This window comes from Gossypium arboreum, chromosome 5 (assembly GCF_025698485.1).
Source record: "Gossypium arboreum isolate Shixiya-1 chromosome 5, ASM2569848v2, whole genome shotgun sequence".
In the NCBI taxonomy this organism is placed as follows: domain Eukaryota; kingdom Viridiplantae; phylum Streptophyta; class Magnoliopsida; order Malvales; family Malvaceae; genus Gossypium; species Gossypium arboreum.
In genome coordinates, this window is record NC_069074.1 from 34,442,855 (window position 1) to 34,456,529 (window position 13,675).

At 35.8% G+C, this 13,675-nt stretch overlaps 1 protein-coding gene and 2 long non-coding RNA genes across 4 annotated transcripts; 1 reads left to right on the top strand and 2 right to left on the bottom strand.

Moving 5' to 3' along the window:
• Positions 1–581: 581 nt before the first annotated feature.
• LOC108451183 (uncharacterized) lies at positions 582–2,086 on the bottom strand. 2 transcript variants are annotated; one of them, XR_008282614.1, is made up of 3 exons: positions 1,275–1,381; positions 1,034–1,096; positions 582–768 (listed from the first exon to the last, which is right to left on the bottom strand). It is a non-coding gene; the product is annotated as an uncharacterized LOC108451183 (long non-coding RNA). The 2 variants fall into 2 exon arrangements; XR_008282615.1 differs by lacking the exons at positions 582–768; positions 1,275–1,381 and adding exons at positions 1,730–1,829; positions 2,061–2,086 and having other exon boundaries at positions 1,079–1,096.
• A 45-nt stretch (positions 2,087–2,131) lies between these two features.
• On the bottom strand, positions 2,132–3,568 carry LOC128279296 (receptor kinase-like protein Xa21). The gene is made up of 3 exons (XM_053027534.1): positions 3,224–3,568; positions 2,298–3,116; positions 2,132–2,209 (listed from the first exon to the last, which is right to left on the bottom strand). The coding sequence occupies exons 1-3, from the start codon at positions 3,566–3,568 to the stop codon at positions 2,132–2,134; spliced, it is 1,242 nt and encodes a 413-aa protein (XP_052883494.1).
• A 6,814-nt stretch (positions 3,569–10,382) lies between these two features.
• Positions 10,383–11,242, top strand: LOC128292975 (uncharacterized). Its single transcript, XR_008282978.1, has 2 exons — positions 10,383–10,486; positions 10,952–11,242. It is a non-coding gene; the product is annotated as an uncharacterized LOC128292975 (long non-coding RNA).
• Positions 11,243–13,675: the final 2,433 nt, after the last annotated feature.

Genomic DNA, 13,675 nt, shown 5'->3' on the forward strand with positions numbered 1-13,675 from the left:
AGGCCCGAAAAATGGGCTTGGGCAAAAAAACGAGACCCGTTTAGAAAACGGGCTAGGCCTCGGGTAAGAGTTTTTTGGCCCGGTCCGCCCGCCCAATTATATATTAATATATATATTTTATTTTATTTTTAATTATTTTAAATTTTAATATAACTATTTTTTATTATATTATTAATTTGTGTATTGTTTTAAGAATTGTTTTAGTATTATTTTATTTGTTTTAATATTTGTTTTATGTTTTAAATATATTTGATTTATTATATTTTTAAATTTTTTATTTAATGAAATAAAAAAAATTTTAATATGGGCAGGGCCGGGCCAGGCTCGGGCTTAGTAATTTTATTTCGGGTCGGGCTTGGGCAAAATTTTAGGCCCATATTTCGGGCTGGGTCGGGCCCGAGCCTAGTAGACGAGCCTAAAAATTTGTATGGGCCCGGCCATGATCACCTCTACTCTAATTCCCTTGTATTCTTTTTGATGGTTTAGATATAATGGTGGTTTGGGCGGTTGGCTATGGTACTAATGGTGATGCTGAGATGGGAGATTTGGGAGAGTAACCAAACCAGCAAAGTAATAAAATACGCCAGCGACGTTATTGTAGCGATTAAACCAGTAAAACAGCAATGTTCACAACAACAACGTTACAGTACAAATCATCACAATTAAACAAGAAATACATGCAATGTAAAGATCGAGATAGCTACCATCATGCTTTCAACATTGATTCCTTATCAATACTTCGATCCATTTGCCCAATAGTTCTACTACCTGGAACATGACAAAACCGCACATTAGTGATCTCTCTACTCAAAATTTAAAAACAATAGTGATTAGTAATAGCATCAACCACACAAAGATGTGATTAAATCAATGATGATTTTGAGTTTTCATACACCGTATAAATGCAAGGTGTACAAGGATGTTGAAACTAAATTAAAGATATAAAAATAATAATGCGTGACCCATTATAGGAAATATATACGTGAAGTATTATCCATGAAGGAAAACTATAATTAAAAAGTGAAGGAAGTACCTTGGGTCGGTAGTTTAGTGTATTTCAAAGAATTACTCGAAGTCCCGCATCCTTTAAATACACCTATCAGAATGGTGTTTATATATGTCATTTTAGGACGAGCTTGTAAATGTTATAATAGAAAATTAGATATGAGTGGTTAAGGTTTGAAATTAAATTTTCAAATTTTTTTAAATTTTTTCTTACATCCTTTATTTAAAAATAAGTTTACATTATAAACAGATATTGTTGCATCTCTTACCGTATTAATCTTGGTCAATGTTGTTGACGAGATTCTTTTTGATATTCTTGAGCCTTGAAAGAACATGCTTCATATCTATTCTATCTTTAGGTAGCTAAGATGAACAGTCCAAAGCCAATTCCATAATTGTTTTAATAACAATATATTCATCTTTTTCCTGCACAATATTGGGATCCATTACACTATTTATTCCATTGGATAATGATGTTTTCACCCAATGTTTCATATCCATTTCTCGAGAAAAATATTAGTCTGTAGGCTTTCTTCTTGTAAAGGTTTCCATTAATAGAATACCATAACTATAAACATCACTTTTAACAGAAATAATTCCTGCTAATCCATATTCTGTATTTTAAACATAAAAGTAAATCATTGAAATGGTATTATGCTATTAGAGCATCAATAATGAAATGCTAAAATTATAATATCTATACAAGTTGGAATAAAGACATCACCTGGTGCCATATAGCCAATAGTAGCAAGTGTCATTGTTTGCTTCATGGAATCTCCTTCTCCCAATAGTTTAGCAATTCCAAAATCTCCCACATGCGCAACCTTGTCATTATCCACCAACACGTTACTTGGTTTCAAGTCACAATGTACTACAGGAACAAGAAATCCAAAATGGAGATATTCTAATGCTGATGCAACATCAATCATTATGTTGATTCTTTGTAGGAGATTCAAGGCATGATTGGCAGAATATAATCATTTCTCAAGACTTCCTTTAGGCATGAATTCAAGCACTAAGGCTTTGAAATCAATAGTAGAACAACAAGTAATGACCTTGACAAGATTGCGGTGTAGGATTTTGCCCATCACTTCACACTCAACGTCAAAGCTTCTAAACGCTTCATCTAAATCCGAGTTGAAAACCTTGACTGCGACTTCTGTCCCTTCTGCAAGTATTCCTTTGTATACAGAGCCAAAACTTCCTGAACCAAGGAAGTTGTTGTCATCAAATCCACTAGTCGCTCTCGATAATTGATAATAAGAAATTCTTCTCCAATCTCTAATAGGTACCGGATCTTCAACAATTGCCAAACTTGTACTCTTGTTTTTCCATTTTTTGTAGACAATTATGAGAGCTACAACAATGATAACAGAACCAAATACTGGGATAATATATTTGAAAGCATTCAGAAGGGCCTTGTTGTTTTGTCGAGGAATGTTATTCTTGCAAGGTTGGACCTGTAATCTAGGTGAGCCACACAGTGCATAATTGTTCATGAATGATTTCGCTGTGAAGTTCACAAAACATCCGCTATTTGGGATTTCACCTTCTAGTATATTGAAAGACACATCAAAAATTTTTAGATAGGAAAGTCTTTCCAAAGATTTGGGAATGAATCCAGAGATGTTGTTATTAGATAAATCCAACACTTTCAAACTTAGCATGTCATCCAATGATTCAGGAATAGGACCTTGCAATCTATTGTGAGAAAGAAGTAAAACTTGTAAATCTTGGAGACTTCCAAAAGTGGGAGGGATATCACTTGAGAAAAAATTTCTTGACAAATCCAAATTTGTAATTACCTTCAATTTTCCGATGTCAAACGGAAGTGAACCATTAAAATGGTTTGATGACAAGTTTACTTCTAAGATATCTTTCAAGCTCCAAAAACTAAAAGGTATTGATGAATGCAATTTGTTGGAGGATAGATCTACCTTTCTCAGAGAAATCAAATCACCCAAACATGCGGGTAAAGGTCCATCAAGCTCATTAGCAGCTAATGATAACCCGTATAATCTCTTTAGGCCACAAAGTTCATGTGGGATAGGGCCTTGTAGCTTATTTCCAGTAAAATCCAAAAGTTGGATTTTTTTAACCTTCCTATTGTTCTTGGAATAGATCCACTCAACTCATTGTTAGAAAAGTCTAAATATATAGCATTATTTAGACTACCAATTTCAACGGGGACGCGGCCTCTAATTTTGCAAGCCTCGACCTTAAATTCTTCAAGTGATTTGGAGAGGTTTGAGAGTGAAGTTGGAAGAACGCAGTTTAATGGGTTGGATGATAGAAGTAAAAATCTCAGGTAACTGCAATTTTCCAAGGATTTGAAAAAGCTCGACTCATGAATTGAAGTTTTGGTGGTCAAATTATTAGACCAAAGACTCAATATCTCAAGGGATTTCAAATTGCCGAGTGCATTTGGAATAAGGCCAGAGAATAAGTTTAGTTCCAATTCTAATATTCTGAGCTTAGAAGCATTTGAGATAGAATCCGGAATACTTCCGCTAAGAGTATTGCCCCATAGGTAAAGCTCCTCAAGATTTGAAAGAGCGCTCATGCATGGTAATTTACCTACAAATCAACAAATTATAATCCTTCAATATATGAAATAAAATAATTGAGGTTCTTTGTTGTGCTCACATGATTTTATGAAGGTAATACTTACATACACCGATATGGGTAAGGAGAATCATGAAGCTTTCTTTAGCCATAATAAATCTAAAACAACTTCAAATCTTTTTGTTTTATTTGTTTCGTATTTATAATGATTAAAAGGCTTCATGCTATAAAAAAATAAAAAAGGAGAGAAATATGTTACTTCATTTTCAGAATTTAAGTGAAAAATATGATAAAATCTATCATGTTTTGAGGTGAATGAATAGAATGAAATAAGATAAAGTTGTCAAAATTGAAATGAAAAATACAATAAAATTTATATGAAATGTCATTGTTTGAAAAGAAAGATTAGGAAAAAACACTTAATTGAATTTAGGAAATAGAAAACGCTTTGGATGTTGATGGTATCTGTTCTCTGCCAGTAGTTGAAGATGGTGGTAGAGTGCGGGTGCACGATGATCGTAATACAAAGAAAGTTAGATTCAAAGAAGATAATAATGGGGAAATCACTGATATGTTGGTGGAAACGAGAACTAGTTCTTCAACCTCCTGGAAGGACAAATTGTTGGGGAGTAATCCTGGAGATCTGAATAAGGATGGAGTGGTCTCTTCTGGTTTCAGTGCCGATGTCGACTTAGAAATTCTGGAGGGAGACATACATAGATCTATGGTCAATGAAATCACTTCCATTGATTTTTCTAAGAGGATTCAACAAATATTATATAAAAAAATGAAGCAAACAATTGTTATAAAACTGCTTGGAAGGAATATTGGTCATGGAGCTTTAAACACCTGTATAAGCAGTTTATGGAACCTTTCCATGCCTTTTCATCTCACGGACATTGAGAATTGATATTTCCTCGCTAAGTTTCAATCCCCAGATGACTATGCTAAGGTTTTGTCGCAGGGGCCTTGGATGATTTATGGACAATACCTGACTGTTCGACCTTGGACAAAGGACTTCACTCCATCTCAAGCATATCCAAGCATGGTGCTAGCTTGGATAAGACTACCAGGTCTTCTAGGTTTTCTGTATAAAAGGAGAATACTCGAAGAAATAGGAGAAATGATTGGCAAAGTTGTCCGATTGGATTTCAAAACAATAGTAGAACTAGGGGAAGATTTGCCCGAATGGCAGTTTATATCAATCTTGATAAACCACTGACTGCTCAAGTACTTGTGAACGGATTACATCAAAAGGTCGAATATGAAGCATTACCCACGATTTGCTTTACTTGTGGAAAATATGGCCATACTAAAGAGCTCTGTGTCGTAGTGCAACCGGGATCATCATCCGGAAAAGAGCAAATCAGTGATATTCCGGCGAAGATGTCAAACGAAGAAAATGGAGTAATGTACGGGCCATGGATGGTTGTCGAGAATAAAAATAGGCGTAAATCTAGGAACATTAATTCCAGTAAAGAGAATCTTCAGGATCAAGGAAAATCAGGATCTCGTTTTGACGCCCTGACAAATATGGAAACTCTAAATTTGAATGATGAAATAAAGAAGGGAACAGAAGTTCAAGCGGTGGATGTTGGAAAAGTCACAGAGCAGATAAGGGAAAATAATAGGGGAAATGAGTAGATATGGGGAGTTAAAAAGAACGTCGGGCCTGAGAATTATAAAGTGGGCAGGCCTGCTATGGACGGTCCAATAGACTCTTACATTGCTACTACTGTTGAGGCTAATGGTGCAATAGGCCCAGTTGTTGCTAAGTCATATGAGGCCATTACCTGCGATGGGTCAAGTCGAATTAATGTGCTGGATAGACCAAGCACTAAATCCAGTTTCTAAGTTGGCACCACAGGGGGTTCTTCTAAGTCTTTAAGTCTTCATGATATTAGCATGTCGATCGATGCTAAATGTTTTAATTCATTTACAAATTATGCTAATTCTTCGAATATGAATATTTCTTGTTTTAACCCTGTTTTTGTTGGACAGGAGGATAACGATGGTGATGCTTCAGGCATACAGAACAAAGCTGATTTGATGGTGCCAGAATTGGTTGAAATTCAAGTCAGCGATCCTATAGGCAGTTTAGATCCTCAGAGACATACTGCAGTCTCTTTCAACAAGAAGGAATCAGTTGGAGGGGATCTTTTAAGGAAAAAGAATACGCCAAATTCTGGGGGTAATAAGCCATTTACTTTGGGGAAGTCAGTGGTCATTAAAGATGGAGGGTTTGGGGCTATAAAAAAGATAAATAAAATTACGCATGGGAAAGGGACTAATTTTAAAAATAAAATTTCCTCTAAAGTTCCTTTGAGTGATTCTAGACTAGGTTGGCTCAGACAGTTTCCATTTTGCGAGGTGATAACTCGGAGGTGGCTGGTCCAGGTTCAGATAATAGTATCCAGGATTGATTCGCTATTTTTTTGGATATTTTGATTTTAAATTTTTAGAGCTTTTCTCTCTTTGTTCTTTATTATCTTTTGCTTATGGATTTAAATTTATCTATTTTCTCTTGGAATTGCCAAGGTTGTGCGAGTAGTAAATTTTTATGGGCTTTTCGTGAGTATAATCTTGAGCATAATCCGGACATTGCTTGTCTTTTGGAGCCACAAGTTAGTGGTAAAAAAGCTAATGCTATTATTGATAAGTTAGATTTTGATTTCTTTCATCGCATTAGTCTATTGGTTTTGCAAGTGGTATTTGGGTTGGATGGAAGGATAATATTCGCATCAATATTATGCATAACCATCCTCAATTTATGCTTCTACTTGTACAAGGCAATACTGTTTATAACTCTTTTTATATTTTTGTTGTGTATGGTAGTCCTGACAAGGTTAAGAGGAAGACTCTTTGGACTGATTTATTAGAAGTTTTACCTCCCGACCCATTACCTTAGCTTATCTTAGGAGACTTCAATGCTATTCTCTCTCCTAAGGATAAAAAAAAGTGATCGATCAACGGGTAAGAGATGCAAGCTTTTTGGAAATTTTGTTGAATCGTGTAATCTGTAGGATCTTGGATTCATAGGACTGGCTTTTACTTAGCAAAGAGGCAACATTCATGAATGGATAGATCTAGCCTTAGCAAATGATTCTTGGATCTCTGCTTTCCCGCATAATTTAGTCTATCATCTCCCGCGTATTAAATCCGATCATAGACCTATTCTTATTTCTACTAACCTTGTTCGTAACCTTCCAAATGGGAGACCTTTTCGTTTTCTTGCAGGGTGGACAAGACATGCAAATTTCAAAGAGCTGGTTTTTACTAAATGGAAATTTACAGGTAATATGGTTGACTCTTTATCTGACTTTACTATACATGTCAAAGAGTGGAACAGGTCTGTCTACTAATTCTTAGGAACGCTTAAGAGATATCTCATGAAGTCGCTTGGGAATATTCAGAAGGCCATGGATTGGTCATCCTCTAGTAGACTCGTTGATCTGGAGATGGAGGTTCGAGATGACCTGGAAATAGTACTTAATCATGAAGAGCTCATTTAGAGACAGAGGGCCAGATGTGATTGGCTTCAGTTCAAAGATCGTAATACTAAGTACTTTCATAGTCGTACTATGCAAAGGAGGAAACTTAGTCGCATATTGGCTTTACGCATAAGTAGTGGGGAGTGGAGTTCTGACCAGAGTGTTCTCAGAGATGAGGCAGCTAGGTTTTTTGAGAGACTGTATGGTGAACCTCCTACTCCCATGAGTACTTTTCCATTGGATGTATTCCCTCGTTTCAAGGATGAAGACATTGATTTTCTTAAAAAGCCGGTTTTGAATGAGTAGATAAAGAAGGCCCTTTTTGATATGGCTCCTTTGAAGGCTCGGGCAGTGATGGGTTTCACGCGTACTTTTTTCAGAATCAGTGGGATTCAGTTGGAGAGGCGATTTGCAATTGGGTCCAAAGGATCTTTGCTGGTAATAAGATTGAGGAGGATCTTAACAATACCTTAATTGTGCTTATTCCTAAGAAAGAGTGTCCAGTAGATTTCAGCCAATTTCGACCAATCAGTCTGTGTTCGGTTATGTATAAATTGGTCATGAAGGTGATCGTCAATAGATTCAAACAGGTGTTTTCGAAGTATATTTCATCCGAGCAAGCTGGATTTATTACAGGTCACAACATTTCTGGTAATATCTTAATTGCGCAAGAAGTTATCCACTCGATGTGTAGTAGGAAAATTGACAGGAATTAGATGGCCATTAAGTTGGATTTGGAGAAAGCTTACGATAGGATTAGCTGAGACTTTATTGATGTGACTCTTGTAGCTGTTGGGGTTCCCAAGTTTCTTAGAAAGGTAATTATGAGTGCTATATCTTCATCATCTATGCAAATATTATGGAATAGGGTTCCATCTTAATCCTTCAAGCCTGTGCGGGGGATCAAGCAGGGATGTCCTTTATCACCCAATCTTTTCTTCCTTTGCATGGAATGGTTAGGACATTTTATTCAGTCTGAGATATCTGTAGGAAAGTGGCGTCCGATTCAGCTTTCTAGACAGGGCTATTCTTATCCCACCTTTTTTTTGCTGATGACCTTGTTATTTTTGGCAAAGCTAAGATGGACCAAGCTAGCTCACTAAAGGAAACTCTCCAAAGGTTCTGTGACTTTTCTGGTCATAAGGTCAATGCTAGAAAGAGCAATATGTACTTTTCCAAAGGTGTCGATGAGAGCTTACGTGACCAGATTAGCCATTTCTTTGGCTTCTAGAAGGTTCAGAATTTGGGTAGTTATTTGGGAGTTCCTCTTTTTCATAATCAGGTTACTAAGAGTACCCTTAATTTTATTGTTGATAAAGTGCGACACAAACTTTAGAATTAGAAAGCCAGGAAACTATCATTTGCAGGGTGGGTCATGCTTGCTCAATCTGTCCTTCTCGTCATTCCTAACTATTTCATGCAGCCTGTTCTAGTTCCGAAGGGGGTGTGTGATGAGATTGAAAAGATTGCGAGACAGTTCATTTGGGGAAGCTCTATTGGGCATGTTAAAAATGCGCTGGTAGGTTGGGAGTCCATTTGCAAACCTAGATCTCGCGGAGGGCTTGGATTAAGGTATCTTTCTGATCAGAATAATTCTTTCCTTATGAAAATCGCGTTCAATCTCACCTCTCAAAAAGATGCCTTATAGGTTCGTGTCCTTCGATCGAAGTATGGATGGAAAAATCATCTTCCTGATTCCATTCACAGAACTAATTGTTCTCACCTTTGGCGTTCTCTTTCTAAGGTATGGCCACCGCTACGTAAGAACCTTATTTGGTTTATTGGGGATGGTTCTTCCATCCGTAGCTAGAAAGATACTTGGATTCCTGAGGTTGGTCCTCTTTTGCCGTATGCTACAGCCCATTCTAGTCTTAATCTGGAGTGTAATTTGAAAGATTGGGTTCTACCTAATGGTACTTGGAACTTGGATTTGGTCCGTTTATGGTTTCTTGAAGATATTATTATGCGTATTGTTAGTATTCCCCCTCCGCACCCTAACGGGGGTATTGACAGGATCATCTGGGCGCGTTCTGGTTCAGGGTCCTTTTCCATCCGAAGTGCTTATTGGACCTTAAAAGAAAGTTCTTGGGGTTTTTTTGATGATGCTTGGAAACCTGTTTAGAAGTACTAAGGTCCGAGAGTTCATTTTTTTCTTTGGCTTGTAGCCAAACAGAGGCTTCTTACTAATGCTGAGCGATTAAGGAGAGGGATTGGGCAGAGTAATGTATGCTATCTTTGTGGGCATGATTCTGAGGATATTCTGCATGTTCTACGCGATTGTCAGAAGGCTAAGGAAGCTTGGATTCTCATTGTTCCTGCTGAAAGACGTGCCAGGTTCTTTTCTGACCCTTTTCAATTTTGGTTTTCCACTAATCTTTGTTACCATAACAAGTTGCAGGACAAGGGATGTAATGAACCGAAAGTTACGGTATCGGAAATTGAGTCTTGAGTACTGTTTCCGTGAAATTTATTCATGAATATTTATTAGAAATATTTATGAATTATAGTTGAATGGTTATTTAGTGTTTAATTAAGTGAAGTAGCTTGAATTTAGTTTAAAGGATTAAATTGCATAAGGAATAAAAGTTTAATTATAGATTAAAGTAGTAAAAGGGACTAATCTAGCAATTAGACCCTAAGTGCCATGTGTGTGAATGTATGATATAACATGTGTAATAGTTGGTATATATGTGTAATAGCTATAAGATATTTTATGTTATAGCTATTACACATGTTAATTTTATATTTATTATAGGTTAATAATAATATAATATAGTATAATGAATAAAGAATAATGAGTAAAGAAACATAGAAAGAGTTACAGAGAGCAAACGTGAGAAAGAAAGAAAGAAAGAAAGAAAGAAATAGAAAAGGAAATTTGAGGATTAAGGCCCTAAAGCTTGATTGGTAAGTTGTTTTAGCTCATTTTCTTATGATTTTTATGTTTATGGATGCCTAATTCAAAGTTCTACATGTATGAGGTTAAAATGAAGAAAAATAGAAAATTTTAGATATTGATTTAGTTGAATAAATTGAGATTTTATGGGTTAAATTGATAGGAATTGAAGTTAGAAGTGAAAATTGAGTGATTTATTAAAAGAATTCTAAGTTAGGTTTAAATAGGGATTAAGTTGAATAGAGCTCAAAATTTATGTTTTATAATGAATTTTATGAGTTAGAAATTGTTAATGAGTTGATTAAAAGAGAATATGAAGCTTAAGTTAAAGAAAAAAGATTAGTAATGGAAAAAGGACGAAATTGGAATTTTGTAAAAGTTTGATAGAAAGTGAAAATGTGTTTTATGAATTAGTATATTGATGATTTTAATTGTATGATTGTTAGTAGCAAACGTAGCATCGGATACGTCATCAAAGAAGGGAAAAGAGAAAGTGAACGAAGATATCGATTAAATTCGATAAATAGTGGTTTGTATTTCTATAAACCGAGCTTAATCGTTATTGCTATATTTGATATTGATATTGTATGAAAATGTGAATGAGGTAAGTATTTTTACCATATTGAAATGAATGTGATTTTGAATACCCTATTAACAGTGTCGGGCTAGTCGGATATAGTTGACATGTCATAGGAATTGGAAGTATTGGGATATTCCGACATTGAGTCGATGAGACACTATGTGTCGACTAGTTCCGGATTTGTTCCGATGAAGCACTATGTGCTTATCCCGGAGTGTGGGTTGGATCCGTGTATCCGTTAGTATCCGAGTTATGCTTATAAGGGTAAATAAAGTAAAGGTTATTAAAGTACTGATTGATATTGAATAATAGCAATAATGTGTTTAAATTACCATGTTTTAAAGTTGATTAAGCTATTGTTTATAGAAATACCACTGAGAGTATTCTCAGCATACGGTTTGTTTCTGTGCGCAGGCTAGGTACGAAAGTATAAGGACTCAGCATACAAGCCGATCCCCAAACTCAAATTGGTGAAGTTTCTATCTTTTTAGAAAATGGCATTGTACCTAGGATGTCTTTTGGTTATTTTGAAAGTATCTAAGTTGTTAAGTGATATTTTGGTATGTTTTGTAAATGTTACCAAAACCTTAAGTATGGTATGTTTTGATATGTTAGTGAAGAGTAATAAGAGGAATTGTTGGTAAATGTTGTAGAGAGAAGAAATGAAGATGTTATAAACTTAGTTATCAACATTTTATACTAAAACAGATTTGGACAGTAACAGTAGTCCAACTTTGAAATTATACCAAAAATAGTATAAAGTGAATTAGATAATGAATAAAATATGTAATTGAAGCTTAATGAATCTATTTTATATGGAAGAAACAAAATAGGTAAAAGAGTTGTATTTTATGAGATATTTACGTTTTGGTGAAACAGGGTTAGAACAATTTCTGGATTCCCTGTTCTGACTTTAGAAATTCACCATAAATTGTGTATTAATAATTAGGACTCAAAATTTATTTGTATGGATTCCTTATTGAGTCTATTTTTAATTGAAACAAATGTCATAGTCATTGGATTTCTTTACAGGAAGAAATTTGATTCGTAGTGCACAAGGGTCAGAGTAGCCAAACCCTGAAATAGGGGAGAGTTTTTCTAATAAACTGTACTAATTGGCCTGACAAAAAATTCTAGAAACAAATTAGTAAGTAGATATATGAGTCTAGTTTCAGAGAAAATTTACGGAATTGGATTTCGAGTTTTGTAACTCGAGATATGATTTTTTTAGTGACCGTGACGCAGATGGATAGTTTACTACGAAAACTGTTTAAGTGCTAAGATAAGTTTTGTAATGTCTCCTGCTTGACTCTGGCAACGGTCTCGGGTAGGGGGACGTTACAATATTGATTGGTATCAGAGTTAATTAGGTTTAGTCGGTTCTAAGACTAAATCGAATGTCAATGTGAATCTAGAGGTACATGCCATTACTGAGTCAAATTTGAGTTGGGATTGGATGCTGATATGTTTGTTGAATATTTTTGTTTTATAGCATTAAGAATGTCTGATAAAAGCATTGAGGATACTGATCAAGAGATGTATAGTGAAGATGATGAACCGTATAATGTGAATGAATCGGAGTCTGCAACTCCAAGTGTGAATCCAGTGGGAAATCAACCGAATGTTGGAAGTGATAATACTGAAGTCTTTAGAATAATCGCCGATGCCCTTCAAAAAGCGGTAGGAACTATGCTTGCTACGCCCTCTATCCCTACTACCGAAGAGCTCCAATTAAAGAATTGAGAAAATATGGAGCTACAGAATTTTTGGGTGCAAAGGAATTGATTCGACTCTCGCTGAAAATTGGTTAAAGACTACAAAGAGAGTTCTGAAGCAACTTGAATGTACACCACAAGAAAGCTTAGTGTGTGTTGTCTCATTACTGCAAGAGGAAGCTTTAGTATGGTGGGAATCAGTGATTCAGAATGTACTTGAGGAACAGATAAGTTGGGACTTCTTTCAAAAAGAGTTTCAAAATAAGTATTTGGGAGAAATGTACATAGAGGACAAAAGACAAGAGTTCTTAACACTGAAACAAGGTGAGATGCTCATAGTGGATTATGAACGAGAATTTCTGAGATTGAGTAGATATGCCACTGAGTTTGTACCGACTGAAGCTGACCGATGTAAAAGATTTTTAAGAGGATTACGTGATGAATTTAGACTACAGTTGATGCCTCTTAGAATCACTGAGTTTGCGGATTTAATGGAAAGAGCTAAGATGATTGAACAAATTCTCGAAAGGGATAAAAAGTCTGAAGTTGCTCGTTCGACTGAAAAACGTCCCGGAATGGTTAGTTCAAGTCCACAGCTTAAGCGGTCAAAGGAATCACGAGGTAATTGGAGATTTAGTTCTCGATCGGAAAGGAGTGATCAAGGTCGGAAAAGATGATCATCAGGTTCACTGGCGAGATCCAAGTCCGATTGAATCTTGAAATTCCAATATGTGAGCATTGTGGAAACCGACACAAAGAGGAGTGTAGAAAGTTGACTGGAGGTTGTTTCCGTTGTGGAGCTACCGTTCATTTTATTAAAGATTGCCCAAAGATATCTGGAACAACACCGACAGTAGTGCAAAGATCTGAATTTGCTTCCAGAGGCCGGGGATCAGGCCGAAGTAGTTCGTTTGGTAGAGGTGGTACTAGAAGAACTAGTGAGAGTGCTACACAACAATCTAAAGCTAGAGCTCCAGCTCGAGCGTATGTTGTGAGGACTCAAGAAGAGAAAGATGCTCACGATGTGGTGACAGGTATATTCTTATTGAATTCAACACCCGTTTATGCTTTAATAGACCCTGGGTCATCACATTCATATGTTAATACGAAAGTAGTTGAGACAAAAAAATTAGAGTTTGAATTGTCTAAAGTTATGATAGAAGTGTCTAGTCCACTGGGACAAACTACTTTAGTGAACCATATATGTCGAAGATGTTCGTTAATGATTCAAGATAGAATATTCCCTGTTGATCTGTTGATTATGCCATTTGGCGACTTTGATGTTATTTTGGGAATGGACTAGTTATCAGAACATGGAGTGATTTTAGACTGTTATAAGAAGAAGTTTATTGTTCAGAATGAAAGTGAAGATAGAATTAAAGTAAATGGTATTCGGACTAGTGGATCAATTCGTATTGTTTCG

Coding starts and splice junctions, on each gene's coding strand:
- LOC128279296 (XM_053027534.1), bottom strand. CDS start 3,568: ATGAGCGCTCTTTCAAATCTTGAGGAGCTTTACCTATGGGGCAATACT. Junction 3,117..3,223: donor AATCACTTGAAGAATTTAAG/GTCGAGGCTTGC, acceptor ATCTATTCCAAG/AACAATAGGAAGGTTAAAAA. Junction 2,210..2,297: donor TGGCAATTGTTGAAGATCCG/GTACCTATTAGA, acceptor TCCTTGGTTCAG/GAAGTTTTGGCTCTGTATAC.